Source organism: Gorilla gorilla, chromosome 8 (genome assembly GCF_029281585.2).
Source record: "Gorilla gorilla gorilla isolate KB3781 chromosome 8, NHGRI_mGorGor1-v2.1_pri, whole genome shotgun sequence".
Lineage (NCBI taxonomy): Eukaryota > Metazoa > Chordata > Mammalia > Primates > Hominidae > Gorilla > Gorilla gorilla.
In genome coordinates, this window is record NC_073232.2 from 33,204,592 (window position 1) to 33,230,725 (window position 26,134).

At 43.3% G+C, this 26,134-nt stretch overlaps 1 protein-coding gene across 10 annotated transcripts in view; it reads left to right on the forward strand.

Annotated features, from left to right (window-relative positions):
* Positions 1–441: 441 nt before the first annotated feature.
* The window catches only part of KIAA1217 (KIAA1217 ortholog), a 342,128-nt gene continuing 316,435 nt past the window's right edge, over positions 442–26,134 (forward strand). For 9 of the 10 annotated variants that reach the window (XM_055351996.2, XM_055351994.2, XM_019035081.4 and 6 more), the window contains exons 1-2: positions 460–928; positions 11,281–11,564. In XM_055351996.2, coding sequence (XP_055207971.1) covers positions 859–928; positions 11,281–11,564 — 354 coding nt within the window. In that variant the 5' untranslated portion in view covers positions 460–858. Of the gene's footprint in view, positions 929–11,280; positions 11,565–26,134 lie in introns of all 10 variants that reach the window. The other variant, XM_004049166.5, reaches the window with a different exon arrangement.

Sequence of the window (26,134 nt, forward strand, 5' to 3'; positions counted from 1 at the left end):
TTACCTTTCAGATTTGTGATTAAGGGCTGGGTGTGTGTGTGTGTGTGTGTGTGTGTGTGTGTGTAAGTGTGTTGGGGGAGGGAGGAGTCTGAGAAAATGAGGCAAGTAAGTAGAAACTTTTTTTTAAAAAAGTCCAGATTAAGTGATTGAAATCGACTGTGTGCAAATGACGCTATACCTCTTCATAGATGTTAATTGGGCCCTAAAAAGTTAGTGCCGGAAAGTGCTTGCTTACAACACCCAGCGTATACTCTTTCTTTCAAATTGTTTGGGATTTTTTTTTTAAGGGAGTTCACTGAAATTTGGGAGGTTCAACAGGTTGCTGTTTCTTAATATGTGGATCACCCGATTTGGGAGGCTCACTCTTCCTCTGAGATTAAAGAGATGAGGGCACTGGCTCCCAGCGAAGGCTCCCGGCCTTAATCATGTGTGAAATGTTTTCCTTCCTCGGCTGCAGAGCCTCGGTGGTTTGCAGCAGTGGAACCAGGCAGGCCCAGTTGTGGGTAGGAGAGGCCGTCACCTGTTGAGGCCTCCCCCCCACACCCCCGCATCGCCCTGCCCTGGCAGAGCCCAGCCCCCAGTCCCCGGAGAGCGCGCCTGCGGACGGACGGACGGACGGACGGACGGACCTAGGGACGGAGGGCCAGGGGCAGGGGAGATCCAAGAGGCCCCGCGCTGGAATGCAGTTTTCTCGGGCGAGGGAGACTTTGCACCGGAGTGGAAAATAGTTTGGGGTGGGGTTTCGCACCGTCCCCTCCTCCCCAGCCCCGGGCCCCCTCCCAGGCGCTTTCTGGGAGCTTTTAGAACTGCGCTCTGAAGTTTCCAGAGAGCGAGGAGCTTTTGGGGCAGGCAGAGACAATGGAAGAAAATGAAAGCCAGAAATGTGAGCCGTGCCTTCCTTACTCAGCAGACAGAAGACAGATGCAGGGTAAGTAACAGACCCATTCAAAGATGGAGTTACAGGGACGCGTGCCCCTTGCCGCTTGCTGCTTTTTATAAACTGCAGCTCTGGGACCCGGCAAAGGAAAAAAAAAAAAAAAGGCAATTTCTTGGGATGGTACATTTTCCAAACTGAGTAGAGCATAGAGAACTGTGATTTCTTAGGCTTGACTTATCTCTGGCACGATTTTCTTAAGCAGCAAAAGAGGTGGTGGGGTGATGTCACATTTGTAGTGCAGTGAGCCATCAGCATGAGCTGTATCTCTAAGCAATGACAAATAAATCACTAAGCAGCTTTTAATCATTTCCCCCTGGGGCTCCAGCCACGGGAGAAAGGAGCTGTTTTTGTGAAACTGTCTCTAGGACGGCAGCTTCCATTCATTGGTTGGGGGATTCCATGTGGCAGATGCATGCTGGCTGCAAAGTTTGTGCAGAATTTTAGAGTTAAATCACAGAAACCAGGCATGTTTTATTTTACAGATCCGAGCAGCAGGGGAGGGCTTGAGCATCTGGGTGATAGATAGAACTCTGGATCTTCTTTTATGTTTTAATTCAAAACTTGGGAGTTGTTGGACAATTTTGGTAAATTTTCTCCAGGCAGTTTTCCTTTAATTGTGTTTATAATAGACTTGTCTTTTCCGTAGGGAATTTCCAGAAGCTTATGTTGTTCCAAAGAAATTTCGCACCGGGTTGGGTGGCCAGAGGAGGTCCCTGCTCTCTGGCATCTGATGCCTGTGATGCCAAGAGCTGATTCTGTGGGATCCTATAGGCAGCATGTTCATAAACCACACAGCCCTGGACCACACGCCCCACCCTCCCTCAGGTTCATGCAGGGGCCAGTACACAACAAAAAGACGTGCGGGAGTGCAGTGCTGTGCGTGGGAGTAGGGATTATGCACAGGGGAAAAGGTGTGTGTTTTATGAAAATGTGAAAGGGAAGTAACACATGACTCATCCACGCTGAAAATGCAAAGCTAAGCCAGTCAGGAGAACTTACAATGACAAGAGATAGAAATCCCCCAGTGAAATGCAGAAAACTTGAAGTTTTGTAATGGCTGGAGAATCCCTGAGTCTGAACAGTCATCTGTCGAAGTGTCTGCCTTCGTGCTGCCAAAGCACAGCACTCTCCTTCAGGCTACTGGGGTCAGTGGCATCCAGTGGAAGATAAGGCTACCTCGTCCCCCTGACCCCCGCAACCCCCCACCCCCATTTTCTAGGACAGGATCCTACTTCAGGAATTCAACCTCTGGGCCTGTCCTGAAAGAGATGACTCAGATTCTAGAGGGGCCATTAGAAAGGGATCCATTTAAGAAATGACTTTCCAACAATCAGGGCAATTCAGAGGCTTCAGAGGCTAGGATGGTCAGGCTGAGACAGTGTGCTCCTTTGCTCACTAATTCATTCATTCAGTGAATATTGAGCATCTGTTATGTAGACGTCACTGTTTTAGCTGCCAGACATCCAGTGGTGAACAAAGCAGACTAAAAATACTTGCCTTCATTTAACTTCCAGTGTAAGGACCAAGTTTCAGGGGGTGGGGAGCTGGTAGAGACAGACAATGAACAAATAAATAAAATATATAGCATGTTAGATGGCACGGTTGCTGGATTTAGCAAATAAAAATACAGGAGGCCCAGCTAAATTTGAATTTCAGGTAAACGGTGAATTTTTTTTTTTTAGTATAAGTATATCCCATGCCATATTTGGGATATACTTATGCTAAAAATACTTCTCCATTATTTATGTAAAGTGCACATTTAACTGAGCAGTCCTGTATTTTATCTGGCAACCCTATTTGATGGAAATAAGGTTATGGAGAAAAATAAAGCAGGAAAAGGAATAAGGAGAGAAACTGTAAATAGGATTATTAGAAAGAGCTTCACTGAAGTGATATTTGAACAAAGACAGGAGAGGTAACAGCAGGAATGTAATGTTTTCAAAGAACAGCAAGAACATGGGAGAAGGATGGGAGGAAAAGAGATTGAGAGGTAATCCCAGGCCAGATCACCTAGGGCCCATGAAACCATTGTGAGGACTAGAGCTTTTATTTTGAAAGAGGTGGGAATCTCCTGGCAGGTGGGACTACTCTTTTACTCTTTTTTTTTTTTTTTTTTTTCATTAGAGAGGGTCTCATTTGTCACCCAGACTGGAGTGCAGTGGTGTGATCATAGCTCACTGCAGCCTTGAACTCTTGGGCTCAAGCAATCCTCTGGCCTTAGCTTCCAAATAGCTGGGACTACTGGGACATGCCACCATGCATGGTTGTATTTTATTTTATTTTATTTTATTTTATTTTATTTTATTTTATTTTATTTTATTTTAGAGAAGGGGTCTTGCTATGTTGCCCAGATGAGTTACAAAGGGATTTGTCTTTTTAAATGGGGTAATACTGGGTGCTGTATTGAGCACAACCCAAGTAGGGTTCAGGGAAGGGCAGGGAGGCCTTTAGGAAGCTTCTGCAGTCAAGGAGGCAAGAACCAGGGCTAGCTTGGACCAGGTGGTGATTAGCAGGCGGTGATAAGCCAGCAGATTCTAGGTGTGTATTGAAGGTAATGCCCAAAGCATTTCCTGTAGCCTGGGCAGCATAGTGAGACCCCATCTCTAGAAAAAAAATGTAGCTAGGCATAGTGCCCTGTAGTCCCAGCTACTTGGGAGGCTGAGGCAGGAGGATCACTTCAGCCAGGAGGTTGAGACTGCAGTTAGCCATGATTACACCACTGCACTCTAGCCTGGGTAACAGTGTAACATTCTGAAAGAAAGAGAGAGAGAAAGACAGAGAGAAAGAGAAGGAAGGGAAAAGAAAAAAGAAAAGAAAAGAAGAGAGGGGAGGGGAGGAGAGGAGAGGAAAAAAGAAAAGACAAACAAGACAAGACAAAAGCAATTGCTAAAGGATTCAACTTGGGATGTAAGAGAAAAAGAGGAGTCAGAGACAACTTCCAAAATTTTGGTGTAAGCTGCTGGGAGAACAGAGTTGCCATTTGCCTAAGTTGGGGAGTATTTACGAAGAACAGATGAGAGGGTGTTTATGGTTTGAGGTTCTGGGTAGCAATCTTTTGATAGATTAGGATTGAGAAGTTTATCAGGTATCCAAGTGGAGATGTTGACTACAATTTGGATATTAATCACTAGAGCTGAAGGAAGACTGAGAACTGAGAGATCCCCTAAGACTGAATCTGTGTGCAGAAGAAAAAGTCCAAAGGATGCCCCCCGAGGCAGTCCAGCATCTAGAGGTCAGGGAGATTGGAAGGAAGGGCTGGAAAAAATAGCAAAAGTGGAATAAAAATCCAAATTAGATTTTTAAAATCCTGTTCAGTTCTGGGTGAATATGATGCTGTAGAGAAGCATGGCTTCATTTTTAGTTCTCCCGGTGAGCACGAGTGCCGCAAGGGAGAGCAACATCTCTGATGCTAACATCACCCATAACGTTCATTTCTATCATTGCATTCTCTCTTGTGTCTGCCTGTGTATCTGTCTTACCCAATGACAATGTGATATTCCACAGCAAGGACCATGTTTTATTTATTCACGTTTGCATTTCCAGCACCTAACAGAGCACTGGGCAACCTAACAGAGCACTGGGCACTGTAGAAGGCACTCAATAATCATTTGTTGAATGAAAGGCTAATTGTACCACTTCGGGACTTTGAGTTTATTATCCTGCTGTAGATAAGGATCCCTAGGGTGATCATGTAACTTATTGTCCAAATGAGATCCTTTTGAAAGTGAAAGGGAACACTCAAATAATTTTACTGGGACAACAGTTGTAACCCAGAGCTGTTTTGGCAAACTGGGGTATATGATCACCCTAAGAATAGCTCTAATCAATGAAGCTTCCACGGCTGAACAGCCCGGCTACCAGGTAAATAACAATGGGGAAGTGTAGCGCATAGTGTGCTTTGCGGAGTAGGCACTCAACAATTATTGGTGGAACATGAATCTAACTGTATCATATTCTCTTTGAAGCCCATGGGCTCTTCATTGTGACCCTGGGGCACAGGCATTCCTTGGGATGACTCTGTCCACAGCAGTCCTGATGTGTGTGCTTTTGCTCTGGTTCCTAAGGTCTTGAAACCTCTATGCAAGTGAAGTGCTATCAGCCCACCTGCTTGCCTTCCCCACTGTCTGATTGGCAGCCTCCCATCGAGTGCAAGCCTGGGGAATCAGATATGCAGAAGCCTCCTCTAAAACAGCCCCCTCAGTCTCTGTACCCTTATCCCGTTTCATTCTTCAAAGCACTTACCGTTACATGACATTTAGAGTCTATATGATTTGTTTGTGGTTGGCCTCTCTATTTCAAATGTGGACTCCTCTATGAGGGCATTAAGTCTGACTTGATCTACTTCACACTGTATCTCCTAACTCCTTTCAGTGTGGGAGCAGGCAGTCAATAAATATTTGTATGAATGAACGAATCAATCAATCAGTGCTTGACACAGAATGCTTTTCTGGGAAGAGGAGCTCCTGTCTCTATTTTGTCTAAGATCTATACCAGAAATCCTCTTCATCACTGGTAAAATTTTAAGGTACTATAGAGGAATATAATGACCTGGTTTCAGCTGTAATTTCTGTGCTGATTTGTATATGTATTATGATAGTAACAAGGGAGCTAACCCCATCACTTTGGGATGCTGAGGCAGGAGGATCACTTGAGGCCAGGAGTTCTAGACCACCCTGGGCAGCATAGTGAGACCCCATCTCTACAAAAAAAATGTTTTTAAAGTAGCCATGCATGGTGGCTATGCACCTGTAGTCCCAGCCACTCCAGATTCTGAGGCAGGAGGATCACTTGAGCCCAGGAATTCGAGGCTGCAGTGAGCCATGATTGCATGACTGCATTCCAGCCTGGGTGACACAGCAAGACCCTGTTTCTAAAAACAAACAAAGAAAAAAAACAAGGGAGCTTGAAAACTGAGGGATGCTGTAGGATTCTGTGGCCTGCTAACCGATTATGTGTATTAATCAGATAGGCTAATTGTTGTGACCACCCTCTAATCTTGGTGGCTTTGCATGATTAAGGTTAATTGTTCACTCAGACACAGCACAGTGTGATTTCTGTGGCCAGGTGGATTTCCTGGGTGGCCGCTGAGGCTCCTCCTGCCTTGTCACTATGCCATCCCCCACGGCCTTGGAGGGTTCTGCTGGATCCTTTGTATTCAACTGGCCAAAGAGTAAAGAGAGAGAGAACATGGAAGGTTATTCGGGAGGTCCAGGGGCCCTAAGAAAAGGTGACCCACATGGCTTCTGCCCACAATACATTGACTGGAATTAGTACAAGGCCCCAGTGAGATGGAGATGGCTGGAAAATGTGGGCTTCCTCTGTGTGCAGCAGAAGAGCATTCTGGTCGAACACATAGGGCTGTCTCTGCCATGGTACACCCAGAGAGGTTGTACAACCAGACCAAACAGCAACTCTCTATGATGCTCCCTATGACAAGAGAGCTTCTCAGCACAATTGAGAAGGAGACAGCTAACCAGAAGCCACTAGAAAGAAGTGAGGGATGCCTTCCCTAAGAGTCTGTGGCCTACCTAATCTTGACCCAGGAATAGGATCTCAGGGAAGCCGTCAGCGCTGTTGCTGGCTCTGGAGCAGGTGTGGAATGCCTGAGTGGTGCAAGGCCCCAAATCCCTTGCTGCAGGTCAGCTGACCCAGCCAGAGTAACCCGAGTGGTGGCAAAGAAGCTGGCCTTGGCAGAGCCTGCAGTTGCCTGCCTGCTGGACTTGCAGTGCGGCTTTCTCCTTGAGGACGCCCCATCTTCCATGAGCCTCTGTGTGTTTGATGTCTGCCCCAGCCCCTACTTTCTATGCTTTCTTTCCAGAATGCCAAATCCTAGCCTGGGAGCCCCTTGGATTCCTGAAGAGTGTCCCTCTAGCATTTCTGCCTGCCTTGTCCTCACTTCTCCAGGGAATGTTCCAGGGATTTTGCTCGGCTTTAAGCTCCTATGTTGCTCTTTGCCCTGCTTGAAGTGAGCTCCCAGGAGGAGTTGCCCTGGGCTCTGCAGAGGCTGGGAGGGGCAGGAAAGGGAAACAGGACTGCCTTTCAGCAAGCCCAAGCCTTGCCTTCATGCTACAGCTTCATTATTTTGTTTGACAAGGATTCCCAGAATAGCGAACAGCTAGACACACCCATATTTAAATGTTAACACCAAAGCGCATTCCAAACAAGAAATCGAATTGTATTTCTGTTTTGATGGCTTGGATAATCCACACTTGAGCTTTTCTCTATTCATGTGGATAATGAGGAGTTGGCCAGGCTCAGACCTCTGACAACATGGCTGTGGAATTGTGACTAAATGTCCTCTGCCTGATCCCTCTCTAGTTTGTAATCATTCTTAGTTTTTCTCCGCTGAAAAGACCACATTCTCCTTAAATGGCTGGAATGGCAGAGTTGTTGCTTCTCCCTCAGGTGTGGGGCTTTACACTTCCAAGAGCTGAGCCTTGTCGAGGAAAAGGCTCAGGTGACAGATGTGGTGAAGTGCCTTTGTGTGGAAAGTGGCGTTAGGTGGCTCTGAGTGCTGGTGACAGGAGAGCAGGTGCCTCGAGGTAGGAGGGGAGGCAGACAGGATGATAGAGCATTGGGCATCGGGTGGAAGGCACAAGGCAGGAAATTGAGACAAAAGGAAGGAGTGAGCTCCAAAGGCAATCCGATGTTTGCCAAGTGGCTGCATTGAGCCTTCTAGCCTTGCTAGTGGTTGATGCTTTTCGTACCTTTCCTCTAAATCGCATCAATCCTTGTTAAGCAACTGGAGATATTTTGGAAAAATCCACAAGAAAGAGAAAAAACAGAAAAGCAACATGAGGTGAAAAGTGCTAGGAAAAAACCAGGGGTCTGATGAGTCTAGTCCAGTAAGTCAGGGCTGCTCAAAGATTAATGTGGACAGAAGATTGGCTCTGACCCCCAAAACTCTCCCCTTCCATCTCCCTTCCCAACTCATTTCAAAGAAGAAAGAGGGTTTATTGTCCCGGCTGTCTAGAACTCTCTTGATGCTCTTTGGATGAAATAGAATAGATCATATGAGCCTGTGCAGCATAGTAAGGCAGGATGTGACTTTCTGCCGTTATTGCCATTGGACATGCATGAATGTTTATCTGTATGGCTGTATGTGTGTATGTAGACAGATGTGTGTTATGCCTGCATAAGAAATCACCTTTCCAGAGGCTCAATCCTGTTAATTCATCTAGCTGTCCTGGATAACTTAAAATATATTTTCTTAATAATGTCAAAACTAATCTTCCAATTCCACTTAAAAGTCAATAGCGTTGCTGGGTGTGATGGCTCATACTTGTAATCCCGGCACTTTGGGAGGCTGAGGCGGGCGGATCACTTGAGGTCAGGGGTTCGAGACCAGCCTGGCCAACATGGTGAAACCCCATCTCTATTAGAAATACAAAAATTAGCCGGGCATGGTTGCACACGGCTGTAATCTCAGCTACTCGGGAGGCTGAGGTACAAGAATTGCTCGAACTCGGGAGGTAGAGGTTGCAGTGAGCTGAGATCGCACCACTGCACTCCAGCCTGAGTGATGAAGTGAGACTCTGTGTCCAAAAAAAATAAATAAATAAAGGTAAAAAATAAAATAAAATACATAAAAATAAAAATAAATAGCCAGATGTGGTGGCACACATCTGTGGTCCCAGCTAGTCAGGAGGCTGAGGCAAGAAGATTGCTTATGCCCAGGAGGTAAAGGCTGCAGTGAGCCATGATCATGCTACTGCATTCCAGCCTGGGTGACAGAGCAAGACCTTGTCTCAAAAAAAAAAAAAAAAAAAAAAAAAAAGGCAAGAGTGTTAGATCAAGTATACAACAATTTTGGCTGATATGAAATACATGCACAGCACTCAAAAGATAAAGCTAAACCTCTTCAGATTGCACAGGTATTTATCAACCTGAGAGATAGCATTTTTGGCATCTAGCTTTGTTCAGTAGATCCTGTTATTTCTCTATTATTAAGGAAGAGATCATTTTAAAGGTAGCCATATGTGAGTCTAAGTGTTGGAAGGGCAACCTAAATAAATGAAACGACAGTTTAGCCCCCAATATCTTTTACACCAATAGTTCCATCTTCTTCTCCTTGTAAACTTACTGCTGAAACTAATGAAAAGTAGAAGAATTGACTAATTTGGCTGTGTTTTTCCTCCGGTTCCCCATCAGTGTCTGATGGAGATGCTATAATTAGCAATGTAATGAGAATTGAAGGATAAACAAGAAGAATTATTCCCAGAACACACATCAAGGGTTAGAAGACTGGAAGAGGAAAAACAGCCTGAGATTAAAATATTTTCTCTGCCCAACCAACGGGCATCTATACCTAGAGTTCTATATACAGATCTTTCTAGGCAAAGACAAGGGAAAGAGTGGTGGTCACATTGCTTTCAGGAAACTGGTTTATGCCTAGACTCTTAACACCTGTTGCTTTGCAAAACTAGTGTGAAGGATTGGTTCTCTGTTTATCTGGGATTCAACTGAGCAGAACTCCCAAATATTAAATCTGTATTTCTCTGCACTTAACTTGTAAAGATAAATAATTGGCAAATATGCTTCTATTGGAAACTTATTTTAAAAAAATTAGAATAGTTTTAAAAGATTTAGAGGTAGAAGGCTCTTTGCATACCTAATGTTAGTTCAATCGTCTTCATTTTATTCATGAAGAGAATGACACTGAGAGAGGTCACATCATTTGTTCTAAATGTCGGATTAAACCCAAGATTCCTGAGATCCAGCCTAGCACTTTTTCCAGGGAATTCAGTGGACAAGGAAACATTATTCTGCCTATATCAGCAATACTGTATGACAAGAACTGTTCTTCGTGAAGAGCCTGACTTCATGAAGAGAGCCTGTCTAACTCCTGAAGTGCTTCTGAATGTTTTACTTTTTCTCCCTAATCTGTTTTTTTTTTTTAAAGTAACTCTCTTTTCTGAGCTAGCTGGAATATTCATACCTGACACCCCATCTCCCAACCATCGAGGATGAATGGAGATTCCCTTTACATGCTCCCCACTCTCAGCATTGACATCATATGGCTTGGTTGATCTGTTCTTAGCAGAAACCAACTTGTCCCTTCAAAGCCAGCTCAGAAGGCAGGATGTCTTAGGTCCAGGCTATCAGGATGTACCATTGCTCTTCCTTTTCACTGTGTTTTAGGTAAAGTCCACCTCCAGTAAAATTTGTCTAAGCCTTTACTTTATAACCCCTTGATTGTTACTTTTTTTTTTTTTTTTTTTTTGAGACGGAGTCTTGCTCTGTCTCCCAGGCTGGAGTGCAGTGGCGTGATCTCGGCTCACTGCAAGCTCCGCCTCCCAGGTTCACGCCATTCTCCCGCCTCAGCCTCCCGAGTAGCTGGGACTACAGGTGCCCACCACCACGCCCGGCTAATTTTTTTGTATTTTCAGTAGAGACGGGGTTTCACTGTGTTAGCCAGGATGGTCTCGATCTCCTGACCTCATGATTCACCCGCCTCGGCCTCCCAAAGTGCTGGGATTACAGGCATGAGCCACCGCGCCCAGCCCTCGATTGTTACTTCTGATGGTATTCTTATGCTTGCTTGGTTTATGCCAATATGAGAAAATAAAATTTTCAAATGGTTCACATGTGTCAATAATTACTTACGTACAGGACGATAGCTATTTTTGTTCTTGGTGATGAAGCAAATGTTTCAGAAACCTGACTGAGCTTATATAAGAATCCTGTTACCAGAATGCAACTGTTATTAAAAATACAGAAATAATCAGAATCACTGGAGTTAACTCTTTCTATAATTACAGACAAGGATAAGGAATAACCCTATTGCCTGCACACAAGTAACCTAACCAAGTGTTCTTGAGGGTTTTCTTGTTTTTGTGTTTTGAGACAGGGTCTCACAACTGTCACCTACCCAGGCTGGGAATGCAGTGGCACGATCATAGCTCACTGCAGCCTTGACCTCTTGGACTCAAGCAGTTGTCTTGCCTCAGCCTCCCAAGAAGCTGGGACCACAGGCGTGCACCACTACGCCTGGCTAATTTTAATTTTTTGTAGAGATAGGGGTCTACCATGTTACCCAGGCTGGTCTCGAACTCTTGGGCTCAAGCGATCCTCCCGCCTTAGCCTCCCAAAGTGCTGGGGTTACAGGCAGGAGTCGCCATGCCCAGTGAACATCTTTATTTCTAAAGTACGATTTTTCATATTTCTTTGATTGTGGATTTTCTCCCCTGACTGCTGCAAAGCAGAAAAAGAAAGAAAAAGAAAAAAGATTTGCGAAGTTAACATTCATACATTAACAACTGCTGCAAACCCTCTTGGTGTTCTGCAAATGAGACTTCTAGTGTGAAATCATTAATTGTGAACCGAATTTTTTTGACTTTCAGAACAAGGCAAAGGCAATCTGCATGTAACATCACCAGAAGATGCAGAATGCCGCAGAACCAAGGAACGCCTTTCTAATGGAAACAGTCGTGGTTCAGTTTCCAAGTCTTCCCGCAATATCCCAAGGAGACACACCCTAGGGGGGCCCCGAAGTTCCAAGGAAATACTGGGAATGCAAACATCTGAGATGGATCGGAAGAGAGAAGCGTTCCTAGAACATCTGAAGCAGAAGTACCCCCACCACGCCTCTGCAATCATGGGTCACCAAGAGAGGCTGAGAGACCAGGTACGAATATGCTCTCATTTCTCCTTGTGTAGCTCGCTCTCTAATGAACATCGAGGAAAGCAAACTTTCTTTGTAAAAGGTAAAGGATAGCTTAGTGGACTGTGCATACTATTTAGTTGTTCTGGATCTCTTTGAGGCCTTGGGAGGAGGAAGCCGGGTGTAGAAAACTTCTGCCTGCAAGCTCAGTCTTCTTTGCCAATACAGCAAGAGAACAGGAGGCCAGGCCAGAGAGGAAGGGCCTAGAGAGTATGCAGTTCCCCAAAAGAGTGTTCCCATGTTCAACCACAAACACATCTAAACACATCTAAAGTGCAGGGAATGAAGGAGTATTATTTACTGAGGAAAGCATGGCACCAACTACTGTGTACCCTGAAAGCACGGAGTGCTTAGCACTGTGAATGAATGAAGTAATGAATGAATGAATACACAAATACATAAATGTATTTTCAGGGTAAAATAGATCTTACAGATACAGACTTGTGGTAACTCCTTTTCCTTAAAAAGCTGACATTAGGGTTTTGTTTCTGCTCTTCTTTTTTTTTTTTTTTTTTTTGAGATGGAATCTTGCTCTGTCGCCCAGGCTGGAGTGCAGTGGTGCGATCTTGGTTCACTGCAAGCTCTGCCTCCCGGGTTCACGCCATTCTCCTGCCTCAGCCTCCTGAGTAGCTGGGACTACAGGCACTGGCCACCATGCCCAGCTAATTTTTTGTATTTTTAGTAGAGACGGTGTTTCATCGTGTTACCCAGGATGGTCTTGATCTCCTGATCTCGTGATCCACCCGCCTCAGCCTCCCAAAGTGCTGGGATTACAGGCGTAAGCCACCGCACCCTGGCCTTTTTTTTTTTTTTTTTTTTTTTTTTTTTTGGAGATGGGTTATTGCTGTATTACCCAGGCTGGAGTGCAGTAGTGCTATCATAGCTCACTGCAGCCTAGAAATCCTGCACTCAAGAGCCTCTCATCTCAGCCTCCTGACTATCTAGGACTACAGACATGCAGCACCATGCCTGGCTCATTTTTTATTTTTGGTAGTAGAGACGGGGTCTTGCTCTATTGACCAGGCTGGTCTTGAACTCCTGGCCTCAAGTGATCCTCCTGCCTCTGCCTCCCAAAGTACTAGAATTACAGGCATGAACCACTGTGCCTGGCATTTTTTTTCTTTTGAATCACAGATGTGCTCCTTCTGCATGCGTTGCTTTGTGCTAGCTTTCTGTCTTCACCTACCTGTTTCCTCTGGTTATTTTGACAGTCATATAGACATTACCCAACTGTGGCTAGGGATGTTTTTGTTTCTTGGCTGTGTGCAATTACTTTTAGCAGATAGAGCAGGTTTGGGGTCACAGGAGATATGAGGCCTCCTCTACCGACCTCACTGGCGAGTTACCAGATTGACCTTTGTGTATGGAGAATGTAGGGAAGGAAGCAGAAAGCACTTAACCATATATGTGATGGGTGGGGGTGGGAAGGAGGGCAGGATGATATTGATTTCCACACAAGGGAGAAAAGCTCAGTGTTTTAAGTCTGCTGTCTTCCCAGTTAGGTGCAAAAATTATATCTAACTCACTCAGCCTTTGATTATCCATGGAAATGGAGATTGGCATCAGCCCGAATAATTGAAATCTATACTTTATTCTCAATCTCATATTCTTCCTTAAATTCAATCTTCTCTTCTAGAAATCATTATCTGAGTGGCTAAAAATATGAAACATGCTTTATGGACTTCATGTTTGCTTTTTGTTCACACTTCCAACAGTCAGTAAACCCAGAAGAGGAGAAAAGAAAAAGAATCCTGGTTGCTATAAGGATGGGCTAATGATTAATTCTTTGATAATTTTAAAAAGAGTCTGGGCACAGTGGTTCATGCCTGTAATCCCAACACTTTGGGAGGCCAAGGCTAGAGGATCAGTTGAGGCCAGGAGCTTGAGACCAGCTGGGTAACATAGCGAGACCCCATCTCAACAAAAAAATTTAAAAAAATTAACTGGGTGTGGTGGCACACACCTGTAGTCCCAGCTTCTCAGGAGACTGAGGTGGGAAGATCACTGAAGCCCCAAAATGAGACCCCGTCTGTAAAACAAAAGTATCAATTTTGCTGAGAAATATAGAAATTGGCCTGTCAAAAATGGTATATTTTTCCATGTCAAAAATAAGGATTATTGTTACTCTTCTTATTTATAGTGTTATAATTATTGTTATTGCTGTAATAATGGTGGCTTTGGTTAAAACAATTACAAGGGAAGCCTAATTATAATTAAGGTTGAAAGGAGTAATGAATATATTTTGGTGTTCTCAAGCTCTGATCTGCTGTTACATACATTGCTAGTTTTGCCATGGCTGGCAAGCTGTCCCTTCTCTGATAATGAGGGATGAACAAGTCACATTCTATCTTTCTGCCTCTTTTGTACTCGAAGCTGACCCTCCAAAAGGAGAGAGTTTTTAATGCATGAATCTATGTATACATTTTTATTCTCTTATTAACAGGAAAGGGGTCCTGATCCAGACCCCAAGAGAGGGTTCTTGGGTCTCGCACAAGAAAGAATTCAGGGTGAGTTCATAAAGTGAAAGCAAGAATTTTGTTTGTTTGTTTTTGTTTTTGTTTTTTGAGATGGAGTCTCGCTCTGTTGCCCAGGCTGGAGTACAGTGGCGTGATCTCGGCTCACTGCAACCTCCACTCACTTCAACCTCCGCCTCTTAGGTTCAAGTAATTCTCTTGCCTCAGCCCCCCAGTAGCTGAGATTACAAGTATGCACCACCACACCCAGCTAATTTTTGTAGTTTTAGTAGAGACAGGGTTTTACCATGTTGGCCAGGCTGGTCTCGAACTCCTGACCTCAGGTGATCCACCTACCTCGGCCTCCCAAAGTGCTGGGATCACAGGTGTGAGCCACCATGCCGACAAAAGGAAGTTTATTAGCAAAGTAAAGAAATAAAAGAATGGCTACTCCATAGAGCAGCCCCGAGGGCTGCTGGTTGCCCATTTTTATGGTTATTTCTTGATGATATGCTAAACAAGGGGTGGATTATTCATGCCTCCCCTTTTTAGACCATATAGGATAATTTCCTGACATTGCCATGGCATTTGTAAACTGTCATGGCAGTGGTGGGAGTGTAGCAGTGAGGACCACCAGAGGTCACTCTTGTGGCCATGTTGGTTTCGTAGGTTTTGGCTGGTGTCTTTACTGTGACCTGTTGTATCAGCAGGGTCTTTATGATCTGTATCTTATGATGACCTCCTATCTCACCCTGTGACTTAGAATGTCTTAACCGTCTGGGAATGCAGCCCAGTAGGTCTCAGCCTCATTTTACCTAGCTCCTATTTAAGATGGAGTTGCTCTGGTTCAAACGCCCCTAACACTGTCATTGCCCTTCTGCAAGCAAACCCCAACTAGCATTGTAAACACCAGAGATCGGTGTAGACATGGCCTATGAAATTGCTGCAGACATCATCTTATATTCTGTCTTTTCCACTCTTTTTCTCCTACCACCCATTTCCCCTTTCCTGTCTTCCTCTCTGCAATGCCATTTGTTCCTCCTGGACCTTCTCAGTATGGACTATCCCAGGCTTCCTTTGCAGGAAGATTACACAGCCAGCTGTGAGAAGGAAGTCAGATAACACACATCTGATGCTCTCCTCCAGATACTGAGGCTCTTAATACCAGATGCTCTTCTGGCAGCTGTTTTTCTGACTTCCTCTCAGAGAAGTATCCTTGATAAGAAGACAGCCAATCAGCAAGATAGAGAATAAGATGTTGAAAGTGATGTATCTGCCGTCTAACATGAAATCTCTTAAAATCTAGGTTCTTTTTTTTTTTTTTTTTTTGGAAGACAGGGTCTTGCTCTGTTGCCCAGGCTAGAGTGCAGTGGCATGATCATGGCTCACTGCAGCCTCAACCTCCGCGGCTCAAGCAATCCTCCCACCCCAGCACCCACCACCCACCCCGCCCACCCCCAGATAACTGGGAGTCCAGGAGTGCTTCATCATACCCGACTGAAAATCTAGGTTCTAATTTCCTGCTATTAAACATAAGAAGAATGAGAGCATGCCTTATGTTTCCAAATCTGACTTCAAACACTGGAAGATTCACGGTTGCAAAACTTCTGTTTGTCTTTAAAAAATATGTTGGTCAAGAGTTTTCTTTAGTCTAAAATTATTGAAAGGCTAAGAGGTCACCTTAACTCCCTTCTACAGTCTTCAAAAAATGCGGGTGGCCCTTATTGCAACATAATGCTGGTCTGCATAATAGTAGCTGTGATCGTTAAGGACTCTTATCAGCATAACCTTAGTTGTGCAGGGCAGTCAGGCTGTATGTACAGCCTCATTGCCTGGCAGCTAAGGGCTTGGTTTGGATGCAGGCGGGACTCATCAGGATCCAGCCTTCACAATATGCTCATTCTATGATTTGGGCTAATAGCTTAATCTTTCTTTCTTTTTTCTTTCTTTTTTTTTGAGACAGAGTCTCACTCTTTCAGTCACCCAGGCTGGAGTGCAGTGGTGCGATATTGGCTCACTGCAACCTCCACCTCCTGGGTTAAGCCATTCTTGTGCCTCAAGCCTCCCGAGTAGCTGGGATTACAGGTGTGCACCACCATACACCATACCCAGCCAATTTTTGTATTTTTAGTAGAGATGGGGCTGGTCTGGAACTCAAGTGATCTGCGCGCCTCAGCCTCCCAAAGTGTTGGGATTACAGGTGTGAGCCACTGCACCCGACCTTAATGGCTTAATCTTTCTCTGTTTCAGTTTCTTCGTTTGTCAAAGGACAATAGTATCTACATCATGGAGCACTGAGAAACACAACGATGGAATCTTTTACTGTTTCACTGGCAGCTTTTAGCGTGATAATATTCTGGTTTTTAGTGTCCCAAAGAAGAGTCTCAGAGGCTCTTATTTTAAAATTAGTACTTAAAATCATTTGACTTTTTTTTTTTTTTTTTTTTTTTTGAGATGGAGTCTCACTCTGTCACCCAGGCTGGAGTGCAGTGGCGCAGTCTCGGCTTACTGCAAGCTCCGCCTCCCAGGTTCACGCCATTCTCCTGCCTCAGCCTCCCGAGTAGCTGGGACTACAGGCGCCCACCACCACGCCTAGCTAATATTTTGTATTTTTAGTAGAGACGGGGTTCACTGTGTTAGCCAGGATGGTCTCGATCTCCTGACATTGTGATCTGCCCGCCTTGGCCTCCCAAAGTGCTGGGATTACAGGAGTGAGCCACCATGCCTGGCCCAATCATTTGACTTTTTTATTTTTTCAAGACAAGATCTCACTCTTATTTAGAGTGCAGCGGCGTGATCACAGCTCACTGCAGCCTTGAACTCCTGGGCTCAAGTGATCCTCTCACCTTAGCCTCCTGAGTAGCAACTACAGGCACATGTCACCACTTCTGGCCAGTTTTAAAAATTATTTGTAGGGACAGGGTCTTGCTGTGTTGCCCAGACTGGTCTTCAAAGCCTGGCCTCAAGCGATCCTCTCGCTTCAACCTCCTAAAGTGCTGGGATCATGAGCCACTGCACCTGGCCTCACTTGACTTTTTTGTCAGCAAATATTTGAGCACCTGAAGAGGTTAATTTTTTCCATTGTTAAAGAATAACTTTATTACATTTCTGAAACTGGTATTTTTCTTTCATTCCGTGCTTAGTATTCATATTTCTTTTATTTATTTATCCCATATATATTTATTTGGCACCTACCATGGTAAAGGTATTTGAGAAGAATGCAAACCATTGGACTTAACCCTGTCTTCAATTCAGTAAAAGAAATAGGCATTCACATATAAAGAATAGTCTTTCAAGATCCAGCCCAGATGTCATGCCTTCTGAGATGGTCATAACATTGCAGTACTGCAGTACTTACATTGTATCATCTAATCAGGTTGCATTACATATATTTTTTACATTTCTTTTTCTCACCTAGAATAATCTTCTGGAGGTAGAAACCTTGTCTTACCACCCATTTCTTCTTTCGCCTCCGTAAACTCAGCATTTAAAGGAATACACAACCTAGATTAGGCTAGATCCAAAATTTCTGTTGCATGAAGGAATGAGCCACTATTTCTAATACAGTTAGAATGTGATAGATGGTACAGATAGAGAGGGGTACAGAGCCACAGAATTCAATGATTGATTGCAGTTTGAGCAGTCAGAAAGAAGAGATTTCTTAACTAAGAAGTTAGGAATGGCTAAGTAATTTTCCCCTAAGTTAAGAAGCCAACATTTGAACCAGGGCCAGAATTTCCTGTCCTCAGAGGAGGTCTTCAGGAAAAAAAAAAAAAGAATTTCCAGTTTATGGTCTTTTCATTCATTATGGGCCTATGGACCTTGGTTTTCTTAAAGGTTTTCTTCCACCTCTAATTTTTCCAAAGTTTGTTGACATCATGTACATCACATTGGGTCAAGCAATAGAGCCATAGACATGACTTCCATTGCCGTTTCTTTAAAAAGGCAAATCTGGCTGGGTGCGGTGGCTCACGCCTGCAGTCCCAACACTTTGGGAGGCTAAGGTGGGCAGATCACGAGGTCAGGAGATCGAGACCATCCTGGCTAACACGGTGAAACCCCGTCTCCACTAAAAAAAAAAAAATACAAAAATACAGAAAATTAGCTGGGCATGGTGGCACATGCCTGTAGTCCCAGCTACTCTGGAGGCTGAGGTGGGAGAATTGCTTGAATCCAGGAGGCAGAGGTTGCAGTGAGCCAAGATCACACCATTGCACTCCAGCCTGGGTGACAGAGCGAGACTCCATCTCAAAAATAATAATAATAATAATAAATAAATAAAGGCAAATCTTACTCCATTCCAGAGCATATTAAATAACCAATAACCATAGAAAATAGATTCCTATCTGTATTTTATATAAAAAGAAGGTTGCTTCTTTTAAAAACTCTGAGTTCAGAAAGATCTGCAGTCCAGCAATCCCTCACAGTTGTGGTCACTGTGTAACTGCACAGTTTGGAAATGCTATTTTTTATGTCTTCACTAATGAATAGATGTTGATGGCTTCTTACTTGCAGAAACCAACTTTCCACTCCTAGTCTCAGAAACCATTCTGAAATTAATTTTTCAATCTTTACTCCCAGTTATTCACAGAATTTCTACCTAACTTATTTGGTATATAGAATCTACTTTGCGGTTTCAGTTAGTCTGTGTGGATTCTTTTATCTGATGTGGTCACATCATAAAGGAAACTAATAATACATTTTAACCTAAAAATCTGACATGTCCAACAAAGAGTAAGAGAGATATAAATGGATTATTATTATTATTATTATTTTGAGGCAGAGTCTCGCTCTGTCACCCAGGCTGGAGTGCAATGGCGTGATCTTCTCTCACTGCAATCTCTGCCTCCTGGGTTCAAGCGATTCTCCTGCCTCAGCCTCCCAAGTAGCTGGGATTACAGGGGTCTGCCACCACACCCAGCTAATTTTTTGTATTTTTAATAGAGACGGGGTTTCACTATGTTGGCCAGGCTGGTCTCGAACTCCTGACCTCAGATGGTCCACCTGCCTCGGCCTCCCAAAATGTTGGGATTACAGGCGTGAGCCACCACACCCGGTTGGGATTATTCTTTAACATGAACATTACAGGGGGCAAAAATAAGGAGATAAGAAAATGAACACAATATGAGCACTTTTTTTTTTCTTTTTTTTGAGACAGAGTCTTGCTCTGTTGCCCAGGCTGGAGTGCAGTGGCGCAATCTTGGCTCACTGCAAGCTCCGCCTCCTGGGTTCAGGCCATTCTCTTGCTTCAGCCTCCCAAGTAGCTGGGACTACAGGTGGCTGCCACCACGCCCGGCTAATTTTTTGTATTTTTAGTAGAGACGGGGTTTCACCGTGTTAGTCAGGATGGTCTCGATCTCCTGGCCTCATGATCCACCCACCTCGGCTTCCCAAAGTGCTGGGATTACAGGCGTGAGCCACCACGCCCGGCCAATATGAGCATTTGAAACAGGGTCAATGAGGCCAAGAGGTCATTCTTCTGGTTTCTCCCATCAGACCAGGGCTTTGCTGCTGTCTGAGTGCCCCTCAGGCTTCCTTAGGGTCCCCTCCTCAACCATCCCCTCCTTTGAATGTGTTTGTATAAAAACTGCTCTGGAGACCAGGAGAGCTGGCTCACACCTATAATCTCAACACCTAGGGAGACTGAGGTGGATCACTTAAGTACAGGAATTTGAGACCAGCCTGGGCAACATGGGAAAGCCCCTATTCTACAAAAATACAAAAATTAGATGGGCATGATGACTCGTGCCAGTTAGGGGGCTGAGGTGGGAGGATCAATTGAGCCCGGGAGGTCGAGGCTACAGTGAGCTGTGATTGTACCACTGCACTTCACCCTGGGCAGCAGAACAAGACCCCTTCTTAAAACAACAACAAAAAATCAAATATAGGTTATCATAAGAAAGCTGCAAAGAGAAGTATGTCTTAAAGCTGAGGTATTAATCAGGAGTGTCTATTAGGTTGGTGCAAAAGTAATTGCGGTTTTTGAAATTACTTTTGCACCAACCTAATAGGTTATGCTACTTAACAAATTAACCCTGTGATTTATTAATATTTGTGGTATTTTCTGATATGACAGAGAAACATTTTATTTCTTACATACACAAATCTTATTCTCACAATGACTTAGGAATTCTGGCTACTTCCCTCTTGCGATCATGCCATCTCAACACATGGATTCCAGGTCACCATGACAGAGAGAGACAGAGCTGATGGGTTGTATACCCGCTCTTAAATATATTGGCCTGGAAGTGGCATATGTCACTTCACTTCATAGTAGCTTCTTGGTTCTAGTACCCACTGGGATATTTGTTGTATTCAGGTTTTGGCTGTGGAATCTAGCTTAAGACTAAAATCTTCCTGCTCTAGTTTGTTTCATCAGCTCTCCCAATGTAATTGATTATTTTATCAATTTTGTTATACCTAGCACTTTATCTGTACAATGACGTCATTGGCATTTATACAGAATATAAACATATTAACAGATATTCCTATCTGTAAGTAATGGCATCTATGTCTTTGTGACTTATTTTTGATGAATTTAATTGTATCAAATCAAATTGCAGAACTCCAGCATGGATTATGCTGTATGCTGTAGATCTCAGGGAGTCAGTTTATACCTCAGGGAATAAACGTACTACCCTCTGTTATGTGTGAAAAACTCCAAATTCATTAGATATGCATCTGTCATATTTGTCTTGGCTCTGATCTATATCTGTCTATTCAAAATTTACGTATATGCATCTATATTTATGAAGGTACCTGCCGGTGAAGGCTGAAAAGTAAGGCTAATTGAAACTAAAGACACATGTATACTATACACTGTTCAGTAAGTCGCAGCCTTTGGCCATGGTGAAGGTCTGGATACAAGGCTAATGTTGTAGAAAGTGTATGTTTTGAAAAACTAGGCATGTTTTGTAAATAAATAAATAAGTAAAAAGTTTAGAAATGGAACTAGACTCAGCTAAGAATTTCCTCTTCAGAGCTATTAATTTATTCTAATCCAATGGCGAAATGATGGGAGAATAGCCATGTGTAGTAGAAGCAGCTACTTAGTTGTGTGAGCTAATGACTGAATATGCGTTTACAGAGCTGTTTCTTTTTTATTTTTATTTTGTTTATTTAATTATTCTTTTGAGATAGAGTCTTGCACTGTCACGCAGGCTGGAGTGCAATGGCACAATCTCGGCTCACTGCAACCTCCGCCTCCCAGGTTCAAGCAAGTCTCCTGCCTCAGCCTCCCGAGTAGCTGGGATTACAGGTGCCCACCACCATGCCTGGCTAATATTTTGTATTTTTAGTAGAGACAAGGTTTCACCATATTGGCCAGGCTGGTCTCAAACTCCTGACCTTGTGATCTACCTGCCTCCCAAAGTGCTGGGATTACAGTCATGAGCCACTGCACCCAGCCTCAGAGCAGTTTTTTACCTAAACTTTTGGGAGGAAAGGACATAAATTTTTTAGCAATTAATAAATCTAGTATACTGTATGCACAGCAAATAATAATAGCACCCAAATCTCACAAATCACCAGTGAAGAACTTACTCATTTAACCAAATACTACCTATTCCTCAAAAATGTATAGCAATAAAAAAAAAAATAAAATATTAATAAGCCACAGTAGGAAGAGGGAAGAAATATCCTTATACAAACTATGAAGAACACAGAGAAAGCCAGTAACATGCTCAGTATTTTTTTTAGCACTGTTTTCTCAACAAATATTTTTAATGGTGGAAAAGACTGTAAGGAGAACGTATTATTTGCCATCAGCTAAAATTGCTGTGCTGTTTCTCTTTACATGTATTACAGGTTGAGTATCCTTTATCTGAAATGCTTGGGACCAGAAATATTTCAGATTTCAATCTTTTTGGGGGGTGGATTTTGAAATATCTGCATTATATACTTACTGGTTGAGCATCTCTAATTTGAAAATCTGAAATCCGAAATGCTCCAACATGGCCTTTGAGTGTCATGTTGGTACGCAAATATCTCAGATTTTGGAGCTTTTCAGATTTTGAATTTCAAGATTAGGGATGCCGAACCTGTAGTATAGTCCATCCTCTCTACAACTCTGTTGGGTAGGCACTACTATTTGTTTTGTTTTTTGTTTTTTTTGAGACAGAGTCTCACTCTTTCATCCAGGCTGGAATGCATCTTGGCAGGTGCAATCTTGGCTCACAGCAATCTCTGCCTCCTGGGTTCAAGCAGTTCTCCTGCCTCAGCCTCCCAAGTACCTGGGATTACAGGTGCCTGCAACCACTCCTGGCTAACTTTTGCATTTTTGGCTAACTTTTGCATTTTTAGTAGAAAGGTGGTTTCACCATGTTGCCCAGGCTGATCTTGAACTCCTGGCCTCAAGTGATCCACCCACCTTGGCCTCCCAAAGTGCTGGGATTACAGGTGTGGGGTAGTCACTACTATTAACTGTAGTTAACAGAATGGTAAACTGAGGCACAAAGCAGTTCAGGCTTGTCTGAGGAGACACAGCAAGTAAGTGGCAGCACCAGTATTTAAATCCAGTTATCTTCCTGTGGGAGCCTTGCTCTTAACTTCTAGATCAGACCACCTCTCTGATGGGGGATGAAACAGAAAGATGTTCTGAAATGCTAAGGAAGAGAAAGACTGGACTGGGGACCAGTCTGCCTCGTGTCAGTAAGTGTGAATGAGATTTAACGCTCATCCTGCAATGGATGAAGTGCCAGCATCCTGGTTGGATTTGCCTTTAATAATTTGAAGAAGAAAAGGAGTTTGGCACCGAAGAAGCAGTAGTGTGCCTGCCTGTAGTCCCAGCTACTTGGGAGGCTGAGCTGGGGGGATCATCCATGCCCAGAGTCAAGGCTGCTGTGAGCTGGGCAGTGATCGTACCACTGCACTCCAGCCTGGGTAACGGAGTGCGACTCTGTCTCAAAAATAAATAAGTAAATAATAAAGAAGCAGTTGCATACATAGTGGTGAGTACGCAGAAAGTGAAAACTGAGAAAAAACCATTTTCAGAGCAACCACTGCACGTGAAAGGAGTATGGTGTCATAACAGAATCACAAGCCATAGCTGGAGAATTTACAATATTGTATGTGTGAGTGTATATTTAATGGAATACTGGAGGCCCGTGAGCAAAGAATATGATAGGATCGAATTAGTAGAAAAACATCTCTTGTCCTCAGAGAAATTCCAGATAATCTTAGATATGTCTAAGGAAAATCAGGATGTGGTCAATGATCAGGAACAATAGTCATTTACATTTGGATATGATGAAAAACAAAAGTAAAAAAGAAAAAAAATGAACACAAAGAAGAGCCTAAGATCTAAGAGAGATGATGTTCCTCAAGGGATGAGATGAAGGAGCTAGCTTGGATGTGATACCTGGAGGACTGATTTATTTTTCACTCTTGGGTTTCTTTTTTTTTTTTTTTTTTGAGATGGAGTCCGGGTCTCTCACCCAGGCTGGAGTGCAGTGGCATGATCTCGGCTCACTGCAACCTCCACCTCCAGGGTTCAGCCTTCTGCCTCAGCCTCCCATATAGCTGGGACTACAGGCATGTGCCACCACGCCTGAGTAATTTTTGTATTCTTAGTAGAGATGGGGTTTCACCACGTTGGCCAAGGTGGTCTCAAACTCCTGACCTCAAGTGAATTCACCTGCCCTGGACTCCCAAAGTGTTGGGATTACAGGCGTGAGCCACTGCACGTGGCCGAGGACTGACACTTTGAGTTGTGACTCAAAGGTCGTTGAAGTACATCTCAGAAGATTTGGACCATTACATAGTAGGACATCTTGCGGCAGAGACTGAACAATTGAAAAGACTAAATTCAGGGGTTGTAGTTTTACTTGCAAAATTGACTTACAGTTGACGTTAATCACCCAGAATGCAGAAAAACAGCAAAGGGATCCTAAATGGGGATCATTCATAACACATCGCTTTTGATCCATGTTTAATTGGGTGCCACCAGCCTCAGCATTAGCTTTCATTTTAATTAGTGATATGGAAGAGCAAGAGAACATATCTTGAGAACAGTGCTATATTAAGGAAAGCTCTGCAAGAAATCAAAATAAGATTCTACTAGAAAACCTGCTAAGGAGTGCCCGGGGGTAGGTGGGGAAGTATGGAAAGGCAAGAACCGAAGTCTAGCTAGGCAGTGTCAGGAGACACCTGGAAAGTGGTAGTCAGCTAGAGGAAATTGCCACAAAATTAGATGGAAATTTTCAGTGTTGAGGGATCTAAAAAAGACCAGTGTGATTCAGTCCAGTGCATAGATGCAGAACTCATACTGCAAATGTCCAAATTGTCCTTCCTGTCTTTTCTTGTCAAACTTGAGCCTTTGCCATTTATTCATTCTTCCTGCAGTTATGTTCTTGGATTAATTCATTCAAATGCTTATTTATTTATTAGGGATCTACATTTTGAGGTTGGCATTGAACATTATATAAAAAGTACAAGGCCGGGCACAGTGGCTCATTAATCCCAGCACTTTGGGAGGCTGAGGCAGGTGGATTGCAGAGCTCAGGAGCAACATGGTAAAACCTTATCTCTACAAAAAAAAAAAAAAAAAAAAAGAATAAAGAAAAATTAGCCAGGCATAGTGGTGTACACCTACAGTCCCAGATACTTAGGAGGCTGAGATGGGAGGATCATTTGAGCCTGGGAAGTCAAGGCTGCAGTGAGTCATGATCATTCCACCATACTCCAGCCTGGGTGACAAAGCAAGACCCTGTCTCAATAAAATAAATAAATAAAAATAAAAAGTACAAAACCCAACATCTGCCCTCTCTTAGTCCATTTGTGATGCTTCCACTCATGACCAAAAGGGGAGCCTCTGTTTGCAGAGATCACATTGTCTGAGAGGATGCAAGAGTGTTGAAGAGGTGCCAGGCTCTTTTTAACAACCAGTTCTCATGGGAACTAATAAAGTGAGAACTCATTCACCCCTAAGGGAGAGCATTCATCCCATTCATGAGGGATCCACCAGCCTCCATAACTCAAACACCTCTCATTAGGCTCCTTCAACTTTGGGGATCAAAATTCAACATGAGATTTGGAGGGGACAAATATCCAAACCATAGCATGCACTGCCAAAGAGATATCTCTTTAGTGGAAACAGTGCAAACCTTTGGGTATGATTTGAGTGTGGGATGATCCAGGAATATTTAATTTAGTATTTAATTTGCAAGTAGTTGAGGCTATCATTATTCATTTATAATTTTGTTAGATGTGATCAGAGAGTGCAATCTCTAAAATTCTTACTTTTAAATTTCGCTTAAAGATTGGTTTACAAAGTTTTTCTTAAAATAAAATACACAATCAGTATTGCGTAGATATTCATGGACAATTATCTATTCTGTATTCTATGCACATACATACACACACATATATATTGGGTTTGTTGATTGTATTACTCATTTCTTCTCAGTCTTTATTTTTTAAGGTTGTTCACTTCTGAGCAAAGTATAACAAAGTCTCCCATATCATTGTATTTTTATCTTTTTCTCCCTGCGTTCCTAAGAATTTGTTTCTCAGGTTTTTAGTTATGATCACACCTTCTCTATAACATTACCAGATGACCTCTTCATTCTGTTTAGTGTCTGTTAACTTTTTAAAAATATTATCTCTCTTGATTTACATTTGTTTGCATCTGTCAGGTATGCCTTATCATTCATTTTCAACATTTTTGTATTAATACAGGTTGAGTATCCCTAATCTGAAAATCTAAAATGAAATGTTCCCAAATCTGAAACTTTTTGAGCACCAACATGATGCTCAAAGGTCATGCTCATGGAAGCATTTCAGATTTTGGATTTTTGGATTAGGGATGCTCAACTGGTAGCTATGTACTGCAAATATTCTAAAATCAAAAAAAAAAAAATCTGAAACCTGAAACACCTCTGGTCCCAAGCATTTTGGATAACAGTTACTCAACCTGTAATGAGCATGTTTATTAGAAACTACATACATATCGGCCGGGTGCGGTGGCTCATGCCTGTAATCCCAACACTTTGGGAGGCCAAGGCAGGCGGATCACCTGAGGTCAGGAGTTCGAGACCAGCCTGGCCAATATGGTGAAACCCTGTCTCTACTAAAAATGCAAAA